Source organism: Elaeis guineensis, chromosome 1 (assembly GCF_000442705.2).
Source record: "Elaeis guineensis isolate ETL-2024a chromosome 1, EG11, whole genome shotgun sequence".
NCBI lineage: Eukaryota > Viridiplantae > Streptophyta > Magnoliopsida > Arecales > Arecaceae > Elaeis > Elaeis guineensis.
Genome location: NC_025993.2, coordinates 134,059,046 through 134,082,679, shown reverse-complemented (window position 1 = coordinate 134,082,679; position 23,634 = coordinate 134,059,046). Strand labels below are relative to the sequence as shown.

Here is a 23,634-nt window from a genome sequence, read left to right as displayed (position 1 = left end):
TCTCCTCCTGGAAGATTAACTGATCAATGACAAATTTCCCAGCGGTGAATAAAATGTAAGGCAATAGACCCACATCTAGGTCTCACCATGGATTACAAGCTAGGTTGCATAAAATCCAGCCAGTTTGTACACAGAAACTGAAAAGCGGGAAAATAATATCACAGAAAGTACACAATTTTGATAAAGAACAGAAATAGCTCACTTTGAGTCTGTGTAAGTCAAACTAATTCTCTCTTCTTGGTGCACTAACCTCACACTTTAATTACTCCGACTATGTTCATGGGGCTGTATGCTGTAAGCTGTTGCAAACTTAAAACCAGCAAATAAGATGATTGGACTGCTGCTGCTGGATCATCGTAGCCTCTACCTAGATGAAGTACATTAACATGAAATGCTCAACGATTAAATGGTACGTCGATTATTACACTTTATACAGGAATAGCTGGGGACTCTGGTACACCAGTTGCACCATTAAGGACTGTAACGTTCCCATCAGAGTCGACGTCCACAATGGCAGAGTCTCCCTCTTTGATCTCTCCAGCAAGCATCTTCTCTGCCAAGCTGTCTTCCAAGAGCCTCATTATGGCCCTCCTCAAGGGCCTTGCTCCATAGCTTGGGCTATAACCTTCCTCCACCACCCTGTCTCTAAATCTCTCTGTAACTTGAAGTTCTATGTTCTTAGCCTTCAGCCTCTCAAACACCTCTTTCAGCATTATATCAGCAATTTCCTTTACTTCAAGCTTTGTCAACTGCCGGAACACGATCATTTCATCCAACCTATTCAAGAATTCGGGCCTGAAATACTGCTTCAATTCCTCCGTAACCAGGCTCTTGATTCGGTTATAGCTGCTGTCCTTCTCATCGTAGTCAAGATCAAATCCTATCCTACGCCCTCCCTTCTCGATCACGCTGCTTCCGACATTGGACGTCATAATCAGCAGGGTGTTCTTGAAATCCACAGTTCGTCCCTTACTGTCTGTTAACCTCCCATCCTCTAAAATTTGAAGCATCATGTTGAAGACATCAGGGTGAGCCTTCTCTATCTCATCAAAGAGGACAACAGTATAGGGGCGACGGCGAACTGCTTCAGTTAGCTGCCCACCCTCGGTGTACCCGACATAACCAGGAGGTGAGCCAATGAGTTTAGAGACTGTGTGTCTTTCCATGAACTCACTCATGTCTAATCTGATCATGGCTTCCTCAGAGCCAAAGTAGTAAGCAGCCAGTGCCTTTGCCAGCTCTGATTTTCCAACACCAGTTGGCCCAGAAAATATGAAGCTGGCAATTGGCCGGTTGGGATTCTTGAGACCAACACGGGCTCGGCGGATGGCACGACTTATGGCTTTGACAGCCTCGTCCTGGCCAATAACACGCTTGTGGAGAGTCTCTTCCATCTTAAGGAGGCGATCTGACTCATCACTCGAGACTTTCTCAACTGGGATTCCGGTCCATGAAGACACAATGTGTTGTATGTCTGCTTCTGTCACAATTGGGCCTGCATCACCTGCCTCACTCTCTGCTTTGCTTCTCTCTTTACCCTTGTCAATCAGAGCTGATATCTGCGCCTTCAGTTCCATCTCCCGATCACGAAGCTCCCCAGCCTGTCAAAATTATATTTTAGTGCAAGAAGACTAATATATGTTTGATGGGATGAGGCTGGCTGATTAAGGTGAAACAACTACATAAATCTAACTAAGATGAGCAGTCCGCTCAAACAAATATTGTTTGAAAAGCAACCTCCATCTCTCAAGTTCATTTATAACTGCCAAAATGTTTGATGTGAATAATTAAAAAATCAATAGTTAATCAGAATTGATAGCCATACCTTCTCAAAATCTTGGCTACGGACAGCCTCATTTTTCTCCTTGGTGATCTGCCTGAGCTCTTTGTCAAGTTCTCGGGCCTCCTCAGGAAGCTGGCCAAAACAGGTTTTCTTAACACGGCAAGCAGATAAACTTCTTGTTTGAATGGGAAAAGAGAGAACCATACCTGTGCATGGCGTAGCCTCACACGAGAACCAGCTTCATCAATCAAGTCAATTGCTTTATCAGGAAGGAAGCGGTCACTGAAGGAACACAAAAATGTATAAGAAGAAATCCAATAGGATGCAAGGGAGGAAAAATATGAATGGACTGTCAAAAATGTACTGTGCCAGATATCTGATTTTAGCTTAGACAAACCCTTATGAAGGAATAGTTGCAGATCCTTGTGTACAATAGAAGAAAAGCTCCTCCAGAGTAGTTAGTTATTAGTCCAACATGCATGAAAGTATCCAATGTGATAAAAAGGCGATCCTTAACAGTAGAATGAACCTCTAGGGCAAAAGTCTGTCCTGTAAAACTTTGTTTGGTAGCACAAAGAGAGAATTACTAAGAGAGGCAGAAGTAGAGCAAGCATTCTAAGTAGCTTTTGCCTCACGTTTCATATTCACCTTTCACTTTCTACAGAGGTCAGCTAAATTAAATTTGCAGTTTCATTTGCAAGGAAAGCTCATAGAATACTTATATTTAGGCAACCATGTAACAGTCATGGGCTTTTTACCATCAAAACCTTCCTCAATTATGCTCTTATAGATTGTAAGGGAAGCACAGGGCACATATCATACAATCATGCAACTGCTGGAACATAAAGTTTGCGAGTGGAAATGCAAAAGATATCATTCATCATCCCATTCTAAATCCTATAAGAAAAAAGCACCGGTAACCCAGATTTTACTTTTATTATTTGGAAACAAAAAAAAAAAATTTGAGGAACATTATGCCCTCTTAACACCATATTTCAAGTAAAAAAGACAAGAAAGTGACTTTAAATAATGAAAATTTGGCATTTCAGTAATGTTATTGAAACTTCTACAGTTTTATGCTAGAACCTTCTCACTCTATACCACAATCCTTGGGAAATGAGGAAACTCTATATCATGGTTTCCCATACCTGTACCGGCGGCTGTTTCGGCCAGCCAGCAGTATGGTACAGTACAGTTCCATACCATACCGAATTGAGGCAAACCGACGAAGGAACCCGAAGCCGAACCAGGAGAAAAAAAAGAGTAAAAGAGAGAAATAGAGAGAGAGAGGGACGAAGAAAGAAAAAGAGAGAAGGAAAGGAGCTGATGGGGCCGCTGGACGGCCTCCGACTGGCCGCCGTGGCCACCAGAGGGCGCAGTCCATGCACGCAGCGCCGCAAGCGTGAAACAGGGGCGACGCCCTGTTTCACGAAATTTTTTTAAACATCGGATTTTAAGTGAAGCCAGCCGGTTTTTTAAAAAAAAAAATCTTGAAGTCGACAACTGGGTTGTGGACTTCATAAGTTTAAAACCAAAAAAAAATGAAAATAGACCGCCGCCTGTTTCGAAAAAGATCCGCGGCTCCACCCGCTCGACCGCCCTTAGGCCATCGACGTCGGCACGCCGGCCATCGGAGACCTCACGACGGAGGCGCTGTCCGTCTGGTATGTCGCCCCCCCTCACCAAGGCTCCGCCCGCTCGATCGCCCTCAGGCCATCGGCGTCGGCTCGCCGGCCATCGGAGACCTCACGACGAAAGCGCTGTCCGTCCGGTACGTCGCCCCCCCTCGCCGAGCGCTCTCTCTCTCTCTTTCTCGCTCTTTCAAGTGCCTTATCGGACGATAACGGGGCTCGGAAGTCCCCCGACAGCCGCAGCGGGCCACCGCCGGCCTCCGACGACTCCCGCCTCCCTCCCTCTCCTTTCTCTCTCTTTCTCATTTTCCCTCTCTTTTCCTCCCGGTACCGCCGGTATACCATTTGAACCAGCCGAACCATGCCGGTTCCCCGTCAGTCCGATACGGTATGGAGTGTACCAACCGATTTGGCATGATACAGAAAACCCTACTTTATATCCATTATAGCCAGAGGATTTTTAAATGCTAATTTCACACAGAATATGCTTCCTAAAGACAATTTGCTTTTCCAAACAAGAACATCTTGTTCAACTAAGAAATTGAGCCCTTAATTTAAAGAGTTCTAACCCAATAGTCTCTCTAAACACCATCCAATTTGATTTAAATATTTATTCCAAATATTTAAGGATGCAACATAATTTATAACCTAAAGTTTAAGACTTCTCTAGCACTAACAATAACATCCAGTTTTTTTTGTCCTCGAACTTTTAATGCTTGAAGTTGTTAGTGCATATCTTAGAGTTAGCAATCATAATTTCTCGACTTCCAGCTACTTGCAAGAATGAACTCCATGGTACCAAGTTTGCAAGGATAATTCTTAAATTAAGATTTCTTTTTAAATGATCATAACTTTGCCTTAGCACCAAAGATAAAGGCGACTCAGTGCATAAGGATCATTCATCATGCCATTGTGGGATTTGTGAAGGATCAAATGTACACAGCCTTACCCCCCACGTGTGGAGAGGTGGTTTTCATATTTCAAACTTGTGACCTCTAGGTCACAAATAGCAACCTTACTATTGCACAAAGGCTCACCCTCCTACCTGAGCACCAAGATGTGACTCACAATTAGAGAATCCATGATAAGATAGGAAGGATGGCAGGATGTATAGTACGAAAAGGAAAAGCAACTCTTGGGACCCTATAAGATGCCTAGGGCTGAGCAAATAATCGAAATGCGAAGAAAGCCATCCAATCCAACCCAATAAACATCGGTTTCGATCGGTTGAAAGACATAAATCGGGTGGAATCGGATTGAGGCTTGTAAAAAATCGGTTATTTACAGTCGGATTCGGTTCCTACACTTTTAACCCATATAAAACCGATCCCAACCGATGCAGTATTAAACAAACTCACTTTCATTTTGTGATGGCGTCGTTTAGACTTCAATACTTCATTCTAAAAAAATACCACATCACCCATTTGAATTCATGAAAATATTAATGTTGAATTATTGATGGAAGCACATCAATTTGAGACAATTTTAAAGTGAAAGCTTTCAGATGTAGTTGCTTTTAGATGAGTAAGTCTTTTCTTTTTCTGTTTTATTTTGTACAGATTCAAAAATAAGCCCAAAATTTATAATTTATAAGATTTAGGCCTTTTTTACATTAAATTGACAAAATAAATAAATAAGTTTAAGTGGGCCAACATTGGACTTAAAATTAACATTGGGTCAATATTGAAGCCCAAACCGACAACCCATCCGAATTCGCTACAAACCGTTCACTTCGGTTTCAAACGGTTTATACATGATAAATGGTCGGCAGTGAGTTGAATTTTCTTCAAATCCGATTGGGTTCAACCAAATGAAATTTTTCTCTCAACCCGACCGAACCCAACCCGTGCTCAACCCTAAGATGCCATTGCGAGTACTTAGAAATACAAGGAAAACATAAATGAGTATAGGGTAGAAAATAGTTTATACAAAGAAAATCTTGTGTTTTATGAAAGGAGACTTGGAAAAGACGCTCATTTTTTTTCACTTTCTACATAAACAAAGCTAAATAGGAAAGTTTCCTTTACACCACCCTCTTCCTCTCTCTTCATTTAATTTCTCCAAATAAAGCTTTCCTTTGTCTCAGATTTCTCCATGAAAACACATTGTTAATCAGGCACAGAAACCTTGGGTCCTTATGTTATGGACAAAGGAAAAGAAGTTGATAGAAAAATCATAAGAATGGTATATTTCTAAAATTCTGTTTGATCATTGTAAACACTAATATATCAAAATAGTCATGCAAAATCTAATTGTCAAGTAATTAATATTAAAGGAGATAAGTTCAACACACAATTCTGATGATGATGGTATACTCGATGGTAGTTCAAGTTGGGTGCAAACAGATCATGTTGAGTTGTCTCAACTCCAGTGTGGTTGGGTAAAGGTGGGTAGCATAGGGCTACATTTTCTTATATAAGCAATTGATTTGGATCATGTGGGTCAGTCAGCTTGGGTCAACCAGGTTGGTTGGTTGGTTGGTTGGTTGGTTTATTACACAGATTAGGCAGCATAGATTAAGCCATCATTCTTACCTCCTAACAGTCAAGGAATGCTGCTAGGATGTTTTATCCCCAGCTACGCAAACACGTGCATCAAGCATATATTTCCTAAAAAATTAATGGGCATCATGAAAGTCCCCTTCATTAACACATCTCTCCTTCCCTCATGCTGCCCCCTCCCCCCACCTCCAGCCCCTCTCTCTTTTCTCCCCCTCTCTAGATTGCTCCCAATGCTCATCCTAGCTTGCAAAACCCAACTTTGCATGATACTAACATTAGTTGAATTCAGGTCCTCTATCTTATGGAGAAAAGAAAAGGAGTTGATAAATAAATTACAAAAGTGATATACATCTAAGAATCTTTTTAATCATCATTAACATAAATATATCAAAAAAAAGTCATGCAAAATCTAATTATCAAGTAATTAAAATTGAATAAGATAAGTTCAATACACATCATTCTGATCATAATGGTTGATGGTTGTTCAAGTTGAGTGGTATTAAATCAGATCGAGTTGTCTCAACTCTAGTATGGTTGGACCAAGGTAGGTAACAGAGGGTCAGATTTTCTTATATAAGCAATTGCTTTGGATCATGTGGCTCAGTTAACTTGGATCAATCAGGTTGGTGGGTTGGTTGGTTTCAATAATTGCACAGATCAGGCAGCATAGATTGGGCCATCATTCTTAACTTCTAACAGTCAAGAAGTCCTGTTAGGATGCTTTATCCCTGACAAAGTAAATATCTGTCCATCAGTCATATTTTCTTAAAAAATTAATGAGCATCGTGAAAGTCGCCTTTGTTCATACATCTCTCCTTCCCTCTTGCCAAACCCCCTCCCCCAACTCCACCCCCTTCTTTTTGTTTTCTCTCTCTTCTTTTCTAGATTGCTCCCAATGCTCATCCAAACGACCAAACATGGCTTGCATAACCCACTTTGGATGATTCTAACATGGGTTAAATTCAGGTTGAACAGCTTGAATAAGCAAGGCCATATCAAGTCAAGTCAGGTTCCGTGGCAATGGATTGGCTATCTTTGTATTAGGTTGAAACTCGCCACCGGCTTGGTGTTCATACACAATTGATGGATGGCATGGATGTGCCAAACAACGTATCATCTAAAGCAACCCCACCTCACCTCAGTAGCATAGTTGCCATAACTTCGTCTTATAAAGGGCTTGGTATATGATAAAGATCTTTCAAAAATTGAAATCAAGTAAAAAATAATGTAAACTAATTTCTCTTTCCAGAAAGCATCAAATCTACATACCTGCATGCTGGGCTTGGTGGTCTTTACACAACATTGGTTAACAGTGTAATATAAGGAATCTATAAACAAATCCTCTAGCAATAACTTTCTAATAACTATCCTAGTTTCATTTCTTATAATTCTGAAAATTAAGAAACAAGACTGAAAGTTTCAAAAACCTTTCTTTTGCATCACTATTGACCCTCCAGCCCCAACTAGGGGTGACAAAAATGACCCACACCCACCACTTACCAGACCTGATCAAACCAATTCAACCCATTGATTTCCTTGGACAAGTCTTAGCAAATCTGACTAGTGGGTGGGTCAAGTCAAATTTGCATCATAGAATTTTGACCCAAGAGGTCAAAATCCTTCCAAGATATAAATATATAAATATATCAAATTTTTTTAAATCCTAATCTCATTTTGCAATTTTCCTTTCTTCTCATACCACTCCAATCTCACTGAGATTACCTCCCATCAAGTTCCCCAGTTCTCGTCCCTCCTCTCCTCTCTCTTCCCCAGTTCCCCTCCCCTTCCCAGAAAAAATAATAATAATAAATCAATAATACTAATAAAGTAGCACCACCAGCCCTCCCCCTGCCGGGGCTGTCCACTGCCTAATTTCCATCTCCCATCCCACCATGGACTACCAGGGAGGGGCCATTACCTCATCTCCTCCATCTTTACCTGATTCAGTCTCCTCTTCCCCCTGTCCAGGACAGGATCAGTTTGACCTGTTTAACCTGAGAACATGTTCAATTGATTGAGGAGAATTGCCCTGCTCACAGGTCAGGTTGGGTTTGATTTAAGCTGACTGGGTCGACCCAATCTGAACCATTTTCAACCTTAAAGCCCCAATATACTTCAAAATTCCCTCACAAATGCTAAACATAAAAGAGTTGACTCATCTATGTCACTCATCAACCAAATCTCTGCCATTACTTAATCCATCATATTGGAAGGTTCACATATTTCTTCATTGCCACGTCTCCCCAACTCCTTTGGGACATAATTGTAGAAGTAACCCAATCTTGATTGTGGAAAACATTTGTTTTGAAGAAATTGTAAACAAGAAATAGGAATTAAAAGCCAGAAAGGTTCTGAGCATCTCAAATTAGGAAAACAGGCATATAAAACACCCAAAGAACTGGGAAACCACAGAAAGACTATCATCAAACTACGAAATAACTGTTTGAAATGGTTTCCAGATGTTTCCTGTAGAAACATTTTCAAGGTTGAAAACATTTCCTAATAGGTACATGTGTGTTTTCTTTAACATTTCTTGCTTGTATCACCCATGAGGGAAACAAATCAAAGTCCATTTGTCAAATGTGTTTGCTAAGAAACATCAAATTTTATTCAAGTACATTTTTCCACAATTTTTATTAAAGGATGATTTGCAGTGTCGGCTACACATTTCAATTTTGGGGAATTTTGGTGTTGATACTTGTACCCCTGGCACTGACAGAATGTGGCACAACAATCCATGGCACATCAGGAATGATCTGCTTACATCAACTAGAATTGTCAGCACCTCACAATTTTTTTGGGAACTATCTTATCAAAAGAACACTATTGCTATCAATGATACTTGAAGTTTCAACTATATGACCACCACCAAGGAATTCAAAGTCCACTAACCCACAATCTTTTTGACATTTAAGGAAAAAAACCACCTTGCAATGGTCAACCCACTTCTTTCTTTTTTAGGAATCCCACCACCTATTTTCGAGTTTCCCCACACCTTTCTTTTTGTAAGAGGACAAATAACTGCGACTAGATCCTTCAACCTTACATCCACTTTGGCGATCAATTCCTACAAATATGACATTAATTATTTCTACCATTATAGACAAATTTACATGCACAGATATTATCTTCAATGTACTAAAGAATGTGACTTGCATGGTCCAAACAAAGTCAAAGCATCAACAAGGATCATAGCATCATTGAAAAAACAAAATGAGAAACACAAGGCTAGAATAATTAATAATTAGCAAAGCAGACACACTAATTATTTTTTTTTAAGCCTTTATTCAAACAAAAAGAAAGAAAAAGAAAGAAGGAAAGGAAAAAAAGGAAAGAAGATGAGAAAGAAAGAAAGGAAGGCAAGAAGACAAGAAAGAACGAAAGAATAGAAAGAAGGGAGAGAGACAGAATATCTACTAGAATGCATGACCGGAACGGAGTGGGACAACAAGACATCCCATTCCATAAAGAAACCGGGACACCCTGTCCCACAGAATTTAAAACCTCACTCCTACATTCCAGATCATACCTTTGAAGATATATAGATACGCAAACATTCGAACAAAAAGGCATGTAAATATATTGAATATGCACAAATAAAGAGAGAAATTGAATAGGTATCAGTAAAACTCTCATAATTATAGACTTGGGCCAAAATGGATGGTGGATTATATAAATTAAGGATCGTCATCATGTATCACCAGTTCTCCATCTTAACACCTATATCGACCAAAATCTATCAACCCCAACAACCTTCAAACCATCATGTTATTTAATATGCCCATTTAGTATGGCTTATGCACAGGAACGAAACCATTTTTCTTCTGGTTTTTGCATTCCATATATCACAAACCATGATAATAGAGTAGATTCTCAATTTGCACGAGTCACTTGTATTTTGGACCAACAGCAGCCCAAACTATAGGATAATGGTAGGTCTAATTATACCTAATCTGCTCTAGACAAAGGCAAATCATGAATTGACAAATCCCAGCACAGCAAGTCACCATATAGTTCCATACAACCAAGAGATATTTTCTTACTTGCTTCTCTAAACATTCTTTCCATAAACCATCCATAACGTTTCCCTCAGAATTTTAGTTCTCATTTATTCTTCCATGCTAAGCTTATATATGGTTTATAAAAATATTAGGAACTGTCATGAGTCCAAACTTAGGACAAATAGGTACTAATGTTCTCAAGGTAAAAATGTAAGACTAAGGATCCAAATTCTTAACAAGGAATGATATAGGCCTCATAATTGTCCCATAAAATTGATAAAAATAATTTAAAAACACATGAGAATAAAATCCAAGATGTAGGAGCTAAGAATTCAATTGATTACAACCATTTAGGAAAAATCACACTCAACATTCCAAACATTAACAAACTTTAATTGTTAAGATGCAAGGAATTATCTTACCATACCTAAGTTTGGTATTTGACTAACACAAATTATCATGAAGAATAAACAAATAAATAAATAAATAAATAAATAAATTATAAATAAATCCATCTATCTTCTTTAGCAAATTATGAAATTAATCAACATTTATTGGCATATCATAAGGCACCAGACAAGGTGCAAAGTATATGCCTTGCATGAACCTTTGTAATGATAAATAAATATGCTACCTGGATCAAGGTATCCTGAGCCGGTACTGTCGATCGTATCGGCCAACCGACCACACGATTTCGTACCATACCGAACTGAGGCGAACCGACGAAGGCAAGCGGACCCGAACTGGAAGAAGAAAAAAAAGAAAGAGAGAGAAATAGAGAAAGAGGAAGAAAAAGAGGGAGGAGAAGGAGCCGGCAAGGCCGCCGAACAGTCGGAGGCGGGGCCGCCGAACGGCCTCCAGCTGGCTGCCATGGCCGTCGGAGGGCGCAGTCCATGCGCACGGCGCCACGGGCGTGAAACAGAGACGACACCCCTGTTTCGTGAAATTTTTTTAAAAAAAATCTAGTTTTAAGTGAAGCCGGTAAATAGTTTACCAGCTTCTCAATTTTTGACTTTTTTTAAAAAAAAATCCCTGAAGTCAGCAACTGGGTTGCCAACTTCATCAGTTTAAAATCAAAAAAAAAACGAAAATAAACGACGGCTTGTTTCGAAAAAGAAGGGGCGGAGCCGCGGAGAGGCTCCGTTCGCTCGACCGCCCTCAAGCCGTCGACGTCGGCTCGCCGACCACCGAGGGCCTCACGACGGAGGCACCGTCCGCCCGATAGGTCCCCCCGAGTGCTCTCTCTCTTTCTCGCTCTCTTGAAAGCCCTATCAGGCAATACGGGGCTCAGAAGCCCTTCGACGGCCTCTGGCGGCTCCCGCATCCCTCCCTCTCCTCCTCTCTCTCTCTCTCTTTCTCACTCTCTCTTTTTTCCTTCCGTACCGCCGGTGTACCAAATTTACCAGCCGAATCGTGTCGGTTCCCCAACGGTCCGATACGATATGGGGTATACCAGCCAGTTCGACACGGTATGGAAAACCCTGACCTGGATGCTTCAATTTTCAGGTTTGTGTTTGTGTCAACAATTTTGGACACCTAGACATGATGCTATAAAGCCGGACACACTGAAGCATCCTGTTTATGTCAGCTACAAGTGCCCAATACTTGGAAATTTCTTCCATGTGTCATGCAGGAGACTTTTCATTTCTAGTGTAGGAAACTTAAAATAAAAAGTCATTAACCACAAATTTAATACAAAGTTATAACAATTTATTAACAGAAATATCTTAAAACAACAATTGACGTTAAGTTTACCAAAGGAATAACAATTTAAGCATCAACTACAACACATCCAAGCATGGTTTGCCATACCACCCTATACTGTCCATTATGGAGCATGCATTCTATACCAGTATGGTGTCTCGTACCATACCAACACTTGGTAAGTAGTCTCTACCATACTGAACTGCATACCAACACTGTAACAAAATGATACCAGTATAGGGTTCGGTACCAATACCTTGAGATTATGTTTATTTGTTATATACATGCATACATACATACATACAAACATACATACATGCATGCATACATGTATGTATGGACCAGATGCATGCATGCATGCATGCATACCTGATTTTTGGATGCTGCCATGTCTAACACTTAGCAGCATTTGGACACTTGGTACCTGTGCCAAGTGTCCCAGTAACACTGCAATAAAGCCACACCCATGAGCCACAGGGAGCCCCGCATTGAGGTGTGAGGCAGCAAGAGCCTTAAGCAAGTGCTTTTATACAATATTAGGTACGGTTAATCAGTGGAAAGAAAAGAGACTTATCTAACCCACCAATACCACATACAGTTCACCAAAGAATGGTAACAGCACATAAAAAAACAACAGCATTGTATGAGGAACATATGCCCTGATTCTACTTATCAAAAGAAAAGGACTAACAAACAGAACCTTATGTTTGAAGATTGATTAACAAACCTAATGTATTGATGTGACAATTGAGCAGCAGACACTAAAGCCTCATCTGTGTAACGAAGTTTGTGGTGAATCTCATAGCGTTCACGAAGCCCTTTCAGAATCTGAATTGTTTCATCAACTGTCGGCTCTGGTACTTTTACTGGCTGAAATCGTCTTTCCAGAGCAGGATCCTTCTCAATGTGCTTCCTGTATTCATCGAGTGTTGTGGCTCCAATACACTGAACAAAATGAACAAGCGCTTGGCTTACTATGGCCAGTTACTAGCATCTGAAACTCCTTTTATAAGACGTAAAGTAGAAACTAATAAGAAAAAGTTAGCTTCACAAAGAAAAATGGAGGCTCAATGGTTTTCCAGCATTAAAGCAACCAAGAACAGTACTCCAAATTCTCAATAAGAAATAACCCTTAATAAAAGGGTAATGACAATAATCAACTGCGAGCAAAAGGTAAAGGAGGAAAAAAGTGACATGAAATCTTCTAATACCTGTAGTTCACCTCTTGCAAGAGCTGGTTTTAAGATATTAGCAGCATCTATTGCACCCTCTGCTGCGCCTGCTCCAATTAATGTGTGTACCTCATCAATAAAGAGTATTATCTCATCACTTTGCTTTATTTCCTCCATCAGCTTTTTTAATCTTTCTTCAAATTCTCCACGATATTTTGTACCAGCAACAAGGAGTCCCATATCAAGGGTAATGACCTAGATTTTTCAGAGAGAGAGAGAGAGAGAGTTGAGTCACAAAATAGCATTGTCAAATGTCAAGTTTTATGATTGTGATCCAAAGATGGGTAATCAGATGCAATCAAAAAATCAGAAAGATGCCCAATATTGTCAAATAGTGCACCCAGAAAAGGGAAGCAAGGACAAATGCATGATTAACTATATCAGACAAATGGAACAAATGTAATTCCCAAAATTACTAAAGAAACCAAAGGACCAAAACCAGTATATGACAACTAGTGGAACAGCATAATCGGAACAAACCTTCTTTCCCTCAATAGTTTCTGGAACATCCCCATTTGCTATGCGTTGAGCAAGTCCTTCTGCAATGGCCGTCTTTCCAACACCAGGCTCTCCAATCAGGCAGGGATTGTTCTTCGTCCGCCTTCCCAGAATTTGAGTAACACGTTCTATTTGCTCCTGCCGGCCAACAACTGGATCTAGTTTTCCCTATAACATCATAACATGTTCAGGTCTTAATGTTTCAATAACAAGTTCTCATACGCATTGTATAGGAATCAAAACATGAGAAATTACCTCCTCCGCTAACTTTGTCAAATTTGTTCCGTACTCCTCAAGTGTGGGCATCTTATTGCCACTACTTCCTCCTCCAACCCCAGCACCAACGGCTTCTGTGCTTTCACCAACCATCCTAATGACCTACTTAAAAAGCAGAAGATTATAGTCCAAAAAATTGTTAAAAGTGCAGAAGAAAATATATGTATGTATGTATGTATGTATGCACATATATATGTATACATACATATATGTACATCTATATCAACTTCTGAATTAGAACATGCCTGTGTACGGATATTGCTTGGATCAGCTCCAAGACTCTCAAGCACACGAGCAGCTACACCCTCACCTTCCCGCAGCAGCCCAAGAAGCAAGTGCTCAGATCCTATATAGTTATGACCTAAAGAATGAACAAGTTTGTACTTAGGAACTTTTACTTAATAGATAAATAAACAAACAAATATATGCATGCATGTGGGTGTAATATGAGGATATATTTGGTCCCCCCTTCAGATCCCCACTCTGTTATACCTGCTCATTGATTTGAGATTCATAAATCTCAAATTTAAATAGAAGTTGAGATAGAAACCAAAGTAGATCGCTGATTTGGTAAGATTCCATAAATCCCATACCTCGGATAGAGTTTTAGACAAAACAATGGATATCTTTTCTTATTTGGTTTTGGGAGAGAACGGGGGGAGGGGAAAGTAAAATCAACACATGTGATATCATTTTCTTTCTCAATTTCATCGCATAATAAAGACTCATAAATAGAAAGAAAAATATTTACTTCTGTGGCCATCCAGGTTAATAAAGAAATTTAGGTTGTTTGCTATTGTAATATGGAAACTATATTGTTTTAGGTAACGATTTGTGCACAAGAGATGAAACTTTCATTTTTGCTTTTTCAGAAAGAAAAGGACAAAAATATATATGTGTGTACAAATATTTGTTTGTGTATACATAAAACTTGTAAACCTATAGCCATATTTCTTGTTCTCTCTATATGTTTTATTCTTATCCATCCCATTTAGGACTTTATGTTGCCGACCATCTTTAGATCCAGAAACATTGATATACAACATTAAGGGCCTGTTCATTTTTATTTTCAAAAACAAAACTATGGAAACCAAGACAAAAAAATATGTTTAGTACTAATGTTTTTATTTCTATTTTTTTTAAAGTCATATTGTTATTTCTAGAAAAAATAAAAGTAAGAAATCCTTACTTTCAATATTTTCAAAAGCGAGAAACAGATGTTTTTACCAATACCACCTCCACCACAATCACCACCACCGCTACCACTACCGCTATTGTTGCCGCCATTGTCACCGCTAGCATCCCCAACTCCACCACATCACTGGCGCCTCTAACACCACTACCATTGCTATCACTATCACTAGTTCACTACCATCACCACCATCACCACATCGCTACCATAGCTATTGCCCCATCACATTCTTGGTACCCTCACCACCACCACAACCTTTCTACCACCACACCACCACTGCCATCGCCACTGCGACTACTGCTGTTGTTGCTGCCACCACAACCTTTCTACCACCACACCACCACTGCCATCATCGCCACCTTGGCTATACCGCCATCATACCTACCACCAACACCATCACAACCTCCACCACCTCCAGTGCAACTATCATCTCCATCTCCATCAATATATTTATTTTTAAAAATAATTGACTATGCCCAACATGTTTATATTTTAAAAAGTAGAAAAAATAGCAGCAAATTTTTAACTTTCTATTTCTATTAATAGAAAGAATGAAAGTCATGACAAATGGCACCTAGGTATTTTCGTTTACTACAAGTTGTTAGAAATTTGTTGCAAATGTATATGAATAAGATCTTTGAAATAATCCATGTTTTTTTCATTTACTTTTAAAAGCAATTTTGGTGATTCTTTATGTTCTTAGACCTCTCTATAAGAGACATTGTAAACTTGTAGCTCATAATTTTTTTGTCATTGCTGTTTGTCATGCTAATTTGACCCTAAATAATTGTGATAAGACCTGATAATTATGATTATGGTGTTTGTCATGTCACCCAATTTGGACATTGGGTGTTATTTGCTCTAGCACTCTTTATTCTTTTAATCATCTAAAATGACTTAGGGATGGGAATTTCCACCTTTTAGCTTAAAAGAGAAACTCATAATGGTGGAAGGCAAAACAATAAAAAATAGTCTTTAATCTACTTAGCTTCCCTTTCATTTTCATTTTGTGTTTCCCCTATTGAGAGGATCTACTTCATTTGCTAGCGAATGAAATGTAGTAGAATCATTCAGTTCCCTTGCTTCTCATAATTTTTTTACAAAAATCAAGTTATAGGTATTGACAATTTGTGATGTGTGATACCAACTAGATTAATTGCTATTGCTCCTTCAAAAACATTTCAAACACGACATTAATATATGTACAAAGTGAATAAAAAAAACTGTGAACTTTAATAATTTCGTTACTTCTATAACATCTCCCTAATGTGGATGGAAAAGACAACCAAAATCCCTTGAGATACCACAAAACATCCTTAAAAAATGATAGTAGAATTTTATAGATCCATGAGGATCAAGACTCCTAATACAACAAAAGGCTAATGACCAAAGCTCTCTATCAAAAAATGCATAAGCTAATTGCTCAGGTCATATTCTCCTTGCACAGCATGTCAAGAGATTTAAACACTTCACAAATAATGAATATATGAACAATTGCACAACCTTTTAAATCACCATAATAAGTTGACAAAACAATGTGTTATTCATCTACATAAATCTTTAAGATCACCAATTCTCTGTGCTAAATGCTTGAAGTATCCATAGTTCCATACTATATGCACTTTCGTTGCATACATAACATTGTTTACATGTGCATAATATGTTATGTGAGGATAATTTTAATAATTCCATGATGCACTAGCTTTAGACATCATCAAAAAATTATGATACTAACTTGCTTTTGCTAGACACTCTATGGTACAGAAGTATAAACTACATAAAAATAAAATTTAGAAGTAGCAGGATGAAGGATCACCAAATTGCCCCAAACTGTTCAAGGATCACCAAACCATGCCGAGCCCAGCGGGTCAGGACATACAGAATTGAGCAGTTTGGAACATACTCAACCAAACCAAACAGTTACCAGGATGGTCCGACCAATCAATCCACTTCCCCATTTTTTATATGAGAAGTAAAATCCCCTTTTCACTCTGCACTCTCAACTATTCTCTCATGATCCCCCTATTCTCCTCTCCCTCTCCCCCTCACTCTCAATTCAAGCTCTCTCCCCTGGCCCTCTTCTGGATGCTGTACCACTGCCAAACCACCTATTATCATGCCAAAGCCGATGCAACAATGACCGCAGCTAGGAATAGGGTTTCAAATCGATGTAAGAATGCCAGATCCTTCTCTGGATCAGCACCTCCATCAAGCCACATGAGTCCCCCCCTCTCTCTCCCTCCCTTTGGTTCTACTATGCATCAAGCCAGGTCAGCGTCTCCACCAGGCTGAGTGAGCCCCCCCCCCTCTCTCTCTCTCTCTCTCTCCCCCTGTCCTCTCCCTCTCTCTGGTTTTGGTAATGCATCGGAGTGGCACCTGCATTAAGCTAAGTGAGCCCCCTCTCTCTGTCTACGTTCCCTCTCCCTCTCCCTCCCTCTGATTCCAAGACGCAATGGATCAGTACTATCCATACCAGTACCATAGCAAACCATTCGCTAGCCAATATGATCTCCAACACTGGTTCAGCGAACCTTTAAGATAATAACCAACAAAACAAGTAGATAAAGGGCATAACAGCAAACTGCAAGAAATGTCAAATAACAGCAGACCAAATATTAGAATCGAGGATGTTTGACACAACGATATTTACATTCCACAACACTAATATGATGGAAGCATGACTTGATAGGTTATGCATGAATTGGAAGCTTTTATCTGGTGAACAAGTACCAACTTGGTGCTGATACATATGGCACACAGACAAACTCCATAAGTGGACTTTATAAAGCAACAGGATAATATCTAGTAAGAACAAATAGACAGAAGGACAACAGCAAATGGCAAGAAATGTCAAGCAATGGCAAACTAAAAATTAGAATAAAAAATCCTTGACAACATGACATTAGCATTTATACCATACTGCGATTCAACAAAAGCAAGACTTATAAACTTATTTATGGATTGAAAACTTTTATCTAGAGAACAAGTTAGTACCGAGCTGGCGAGCTTCCTCAAGCGACAGTTCCAAAACTCGCTTGGCACGTGGTGTAAATGGTATTTCAACAGCAACAAAACCACTGCCCCTTCCAATGATCTTTTCAACTTCCACACGGGCATCTTTAAGATTTATACCCATTGATTTTAAAACTTTTGCAGCAATACCAGTCCCTTCACCAATAAGACCCAACAATATTTGTTCTGTCCCAACAAAATTGTGGCCTAGCCGCCTTGCTTCTTCTTGTGCAAGCATGATTACTTTGATTGCCTTCTCTGTGAAGCGTTCAAACATGGCTACAGGGACTCCTCGACAAGCCTTGCCCTGTGGAGCAGAGATATAAGCTGATACCAAAGAATGAAAATCCTGTCTAGACCTGGACAGCAAATCCAAATTATTTGCCCCCCGCAAGCCTGCAAAAGCTTGCAATCTCAGTGCGTGCGATCTCAAGTTGCACATCATTTTGGCAGCCTTTCTAGTCTTCCCAGAGCCTTTCAGCTGTTCACAGGTTCTGCTCACAACTTGAACAGGAAGAATAGCTGACTGGACCAAAGCACCAGCCATATCTTCTGCCTAATGAGAAACAGCTATATGGAATGTATATATATATACATAAACCTGCAGGAAAAAGCAATTGACAATACCCATTAGCTTATTTTCCCATACATTACTATCTTGGACATGTTTCTTTGAGTGACTCCAAATGATTAATTACTTAATCACATAAAACCTACAAGAGTGGAAGAGCATTTGACTATAGAATAAAATGTATAGGAAGTCAAATAGAGCGACCAAAGATACATGAGAAAGTCAATGGTCTTGATTGTGAAATAGCTAACAATGTGTTTGACTAATGCTACATCAAATTCAACCCACCCAGCTTATACTCCACAACCATTCAAGGAAAGTGGTTAAAGCAACTGAACTATGGAATGAACTGCATTTGCCACAAGAAGAATTGGGTGATAAGGATATTAATAGGGGCAAATAGATGCATCTTAAGTGAATTATTTTTCTTCATATCGGCATTTGAAAAAACTAAGGAATATCCATACATGCAACAAGGATGACAACCAAAATAGTGGAACATACAGGCAAATACTAAAAGAAGCTCAATTGCTGATGAATTCACATTCCTACCAACAGATAGTTACTTTCTTTGCAAGTAGAAATCAACAACAGAAGCAGAAAAAAGAAGCCTTAATCTAAATCTGAATTCACTGATCAAGAACTTAATCTCTCTAATTTTTTAATATTAATAAATTCACGCAAATAAGTTCATAAATGCACAACCGTAGTAACCTATATAAAACAATCAGGAACCAGATCACAGGCTGCTAACAATTTTAACAGTATATAATGATCAAGAAATTTAACTACAAATCAGCAAACGAACCCGCCCACCCCCCCCCCCCCCCCAACAAAAAAAAAAAAAAAGCAGAAGCTGTTCCGAATTCATAACTCAAACAAATCTAATCTTTCAAAGTCTTTCTATATGCAAAGAATCGAACCGGGAAGTTTCACGAGTTCACGGTCACATTTAGCTGTAGAATGGAAACGGAAACAGAATCATTAAGAAGTTTATGGAAAAATCAACAACAAATTAGCAAAGCGAAGTATCCATTCCAAATTCCCAGCTCAAAAAACCCTAACTTTTCAAACTTTTCAAGAAAATATACAAACAATAAAAAAGTTTCACGATTTCACATTCACAATAGCTGCTCCGCAACAAAAATGGAAACCGAACCTCGAATTCCCACACCCATCAACCAAGCATATAAGAAAGCCAATAGAGTATGAGCAAAACCCCTAAAAAAATGGAAAATTATCAAGCAGAACGTGACAATTCGAAGCACAGGGAAAATCCGCCTAAACTAAACCAAATCGCATCCCAAGAAACCAAAAAATTTCGAATCCTTCCCCGTGAACTGATCCAAGCTCAGAAATTTCGTTATTTACAGACAGAATCGTGCGGCAAAAGCAGTAGGGTTAACCCTAGAAGAGGAGAGAAGGGCGAAATCACGTACCTCGGAGTTGCAGCTAGGGCAAGAGGCGGAGCTTGCTTTTTCTCTCTTATTATTACGATGGTGTCGGGCGAAAGGATATAGGAGCCACGTGGACGACGTTGAGCCGCGCTGGGGGTTGTCTCCTTCACGACGCCGTCCCGATTCCACACCACGCCGCAAACGCTATTGCCGGATTGTTACAAAAAAAAACCGCACTTGCCGGATCGGACCAGCGAACCGGGTCCAACCAGACCGGCTTCTACCGCTCTGATTAAGTAAATTACTTCTTGCTTCTTGCATAATTGTGTTCAAAGGTCCTTGGTTTATCTTCCTAACTTGGATCCGAAGAAATCGGGTGAACCGACCCCAGGGCTAAGGCAAGGTAATAAATATTTATCTTTGTTTTCTCTGGGTTGAAAATGAAAATAATTGTGCATTCTATACTTCACTGTAACATCTTTGCCATGTGTGTGTTCTTTGTCATGCAAATTCCATTGGCAGATAATTCTTCCAAAGTAGATCTGATCATGATCTGAACCTTGGGCCTAAACGATACCCATATAGTCGGACTTCAAGATAAATCTATTTAAAATTTAATATTTTCTGTGGCTCAAGTTCAACTTGTGATCAGCTTTGTAGCCAAAGACCTTTGTAAGCCACCTAAACACCACAGCAAAAGAGTCTTTCGTGATTTTAAGTTGCCAACTCTTTCAAAACATTGCGAAATTTTTGAGCACATTAGAATATGGTGACGTTTTCCAAAAATATTGAAAAGTAATGATGCTTAATTATAAATTATGCTTGTCTGCAAGCTAGCTAGAAAGTTAATTGGCAATACATCTTTGCACCACCTATTAAGAAATCTTCGATACTTTTTATATCAAGTGTCGAGAATACTTTTCACTTGATGATGCTTTTGAATATCGTTGAAAAGTGTCACTGAGTGAAAAATGGGTGCCTAATAATTTTTGCTCTCATACCCTTTCTCAAACTCTCCTCTAGACATTGTTTCATAGTCTCTCTGACCCTCCCTCCCTCACACCCTCCACCCCCAACCAATCGGCTCCACCCTTTCTCAAAGTCCTCTCCCTCATCCTCTTCCCCTTGGTTAGCTCCTCCTCCTTTTCTCTTTTTCTCAAAGTAATTCTACAACCAACTTGTCTTCCTCATCTCCTCCTACCCTTTCTTCACTCGGATTTCTATTGGAAGGTAGAGGCCGTTGGTTCGAGAATCAAATTTCAATTTTCTTCTAAGCAAAGCATGTTCCCACCCCCCACCCGCCACCTACCCCCAAATTCTTGGAGTTTGGATTGATTTTAGATGTATTGCATGGTTTTGACTAATCTGCCAACATTTGAAATCCTTGCCTTATTTTTGTTAGTTTTGCTTGGCCAAATTAATTGCTAGGGTTTTACTTATTAAGCATTGGTGAAATTTTACTTATTAGGATTTTAATTTTGTCTACCCAAATTGAAATGCCCTTTCCACAAATTGGATAATAAAGTATTTTCTTCTATGTTTAGTTTAATTAATTCTAAATGAGACTATGATTGTTGTGTTTCATCCTTTGTGCTGTGATGGAAAGAAACTTATCAGTTGCAATGTTTGGTGCTATTGTCATTGGCTCCTGGTTTGGACTATGATCAATTTGAGAATTGAGACAAATATCAGTCTTCAAGGCAAGGATCTTAATCGGTATCTACAAACAAGCCTACTTGTCGAAGGCTGTCTGGTAGGGAGCCCTCCGACGATCAAGTCAGCCGAGAACTAGGAATAAAGAAAGGAAGATGACTAAAATAATGAACTCTGTGGGATGCTTAAGAGACTTACCTAAAAGATCCTCCTTCTTCCCTTTTTGTAGGTGGAGGGCTGATGACTATTTTAGGGGAATGATAGTTGGCCATTCTATAACCGTATACGTAGGGTCAATATGTAATACTTATTTTGTTATTCTAATAATAGCATGATGATCTTGTTGATATCTTTTTTATGAGATTTTAAGGATTCTTTATGCGAGGTATCCATCGGCGATCCCAAGATGGTATAGTTTTGCATAATGTTAGCCCTTGCAATAATTGGTTCTATCATCATTTAAGGTCAATCTCATACCATTTGCCCCCCACTCCCGAGCCCAACGCTAGCTTTACCTCAGGTGAAGTTAGTTAAGCCTTCTCCTTGACTGAGGGTCATTAATCAGATTTGGCAACCTTTTTTGGTGGTTATAGTTAATGAGCTAGTTGGATTTTTCAGATATCATGATTTTGAGTGCGGCAAGTGTACTGCTCCAACCCCAAAACTCCTTGCTTTATTGACAGACGACATGTGTAAGCAAGAAGCACTGTTAAGTTGATAATGATGGGCTAATCAGCCTCATTAAAAGTGTCAATCTATGGGTTTGGAACTTATTCTATATTTTTCTACTGCATGTAGGGATTGCAGGCATTTGAACAAAATATCGCTTAGTTCTGACCCTTGCAAGCATATACACACCACCTAATCTCTCTTTACCTCCTATCATCACCTAGAAGGAAAACTCTACTATTCAGGTGATTCCTGCCAAGCACTTAGAATTTTTCAATAATATTCATTGTGTCCTCTATGATTTCTCTTTCTTTTTCGGTGGACTTCTTAGAAATCTTTCATCGTTCTTTTCCAACCCTAGATTGGGTATCTCTGATATTTTCTTCTTTTTCGATCCCTTTTTTTATCCTTTTCTTTTGTATTGTTTCTCCTTCTTGTCCTTTGCCAAAAAAATATCCGAGACTATCATTTCCACTGGGAGCCACTCCTTGACCATATCTCAGGGGGTGAGGATCTGTCATAGGTACCTTCCTTCTTTCTCTGATTATTCAGAGGTTGGGTCCGATTCCCTTACTAAACCAAAATGGATTGCATCAGCCCTTTCTCATAATGACCTGGAGGTTATTCACCTCTAGTATTAAATTCCTGATGAGTTCCATCTGAAGCTTCCTAATCCTGAGGTTCAGATGTCGAATTTACCCTTCGATTGGCTAGATCTCTATGAAGAGATGATGAAAGCTGGATTGAGGCTCCCACTTTATCCCTTTGTTGTGCAAATCTTTAGGCATTATAGTATTATTCTAACCATCCTAATCCCAAGCATCTAGAGGTTTATCATTACTTTCCTATCATTTTATCTTCTTTGCGAAGTTTGTCCTACCATCATCCTCTTTCGTGCTTTTTTTACTATAAAGCAGTACCCACGGGAGAAGGATTAGTAGTGTGTGTCTCCGAAGAAGAATCACATTCTAATCTGGAGAGCACTTTCTTCCACTACATATGGAAGGAGCAGTTCCTTTTCATCTCTGTTGAGCAGTCATGGGGGTTCAATACTTCATGGGAGCAGTCTCATAAGGCCATGAACTAAGCCTCTGGATTGTTCGATGATAATAGCTGCTCGTTAAAAGCTCTGTCTGGTTGCAAGATTTTTTCTCTATAGGAGTTGCTATTCGAGTAGATATTGGTCATCAACGTCGGCCTAAGTCGCATCAACCCCATGCTACAATAATTTGTCATCATTTTTTTTGTAGCCCTTGATTTACAACATCTCTCTAATCATGCTTTCATTTGCCTTGCAGTCATGCAGATGAATGTTCAACTCCTTTGCAAGCACAATAAAAAAGGAGAAAGATTGCAATGGTGGGAGAGCCTTCATCGAGGGCCCAAATCAAATCTTCGGATGGTCGTCCAAAGCTAAGCTCGATGAAGGGGTCAAGCTGCAACCCCAAGACTTCCAGAAGGGACTGTTGTGGTCTTGGAGGTGAACCCATTTTGTCCCTCCAATCTCTTCATCC

At 39.5% G+C, this 23,634-nt stretch overlaps 1 protein-coding gene across 1 annotated transcript; it reads right to left on the bottom strand.

Moving 5' to 3' along the window:
* Window positions 1-56: 56 nt before the first annotated feature.
* LOC105060398 (ATP-dependent Clp protease ATP-binding subunit ClpA homolog CD4B, chloroplastic) lies at window positions 57-19,995 on the bottom strand. Its single transcript, XM_010944079.2, has 10 exons — window positions 19,841-19,995; window positions 17,813-18,431; window positions 13,872-13,987; window positions 13,606-13,728; window positions 13,333-13,518; window positions 12,832-13,047; window positions 12,348-12,565; window positions 1,990-2,065; window positions 1,826-1,915; window positions 57-1,601 (listed from the first exon to the last, which is right to left on the bottom strand). The coding sequence occupies exons 2-10, from the start codon at window positions 18,375-18,377 to the stop codon at window positions 429-431; spliced, it is 2,763 nt and encodes a 920-aa protein (XP_010942381.1). The 5' UTR covers window positions 18,378-18,431; window positions 19,841-19,995; the 3' UTR covers window positions 57-428.
* Window positions 19,996-23,634: the final 3,639 nt, after the last annotated feature.

Bases quoted from the DNA above. Each gene is read 5' to 3' on its own strand.
- LOC105060398 (XM_010944079.2), bottom strand. From the start codon at position 18,377: ATGGCTGGTGCTTTGGTCCAGTCAGCTATTCTTCCTGTTCAAGTTGTG. The intron at 13,729-13,871 runs GCATGTTCTAAT...CTTTTTAAGTAG, and splicing joins CAAGCAATATCCGTACACAG to GTCATTAGGATGGTTGGTGA. The intron at 13,519-13,605 runs GTAATTTCTCAT...ATGATGTTATAG, and splicing joins TGACAAAGTTAGCGGAGGAG to GGAAAACTAGATCCAGTTGT.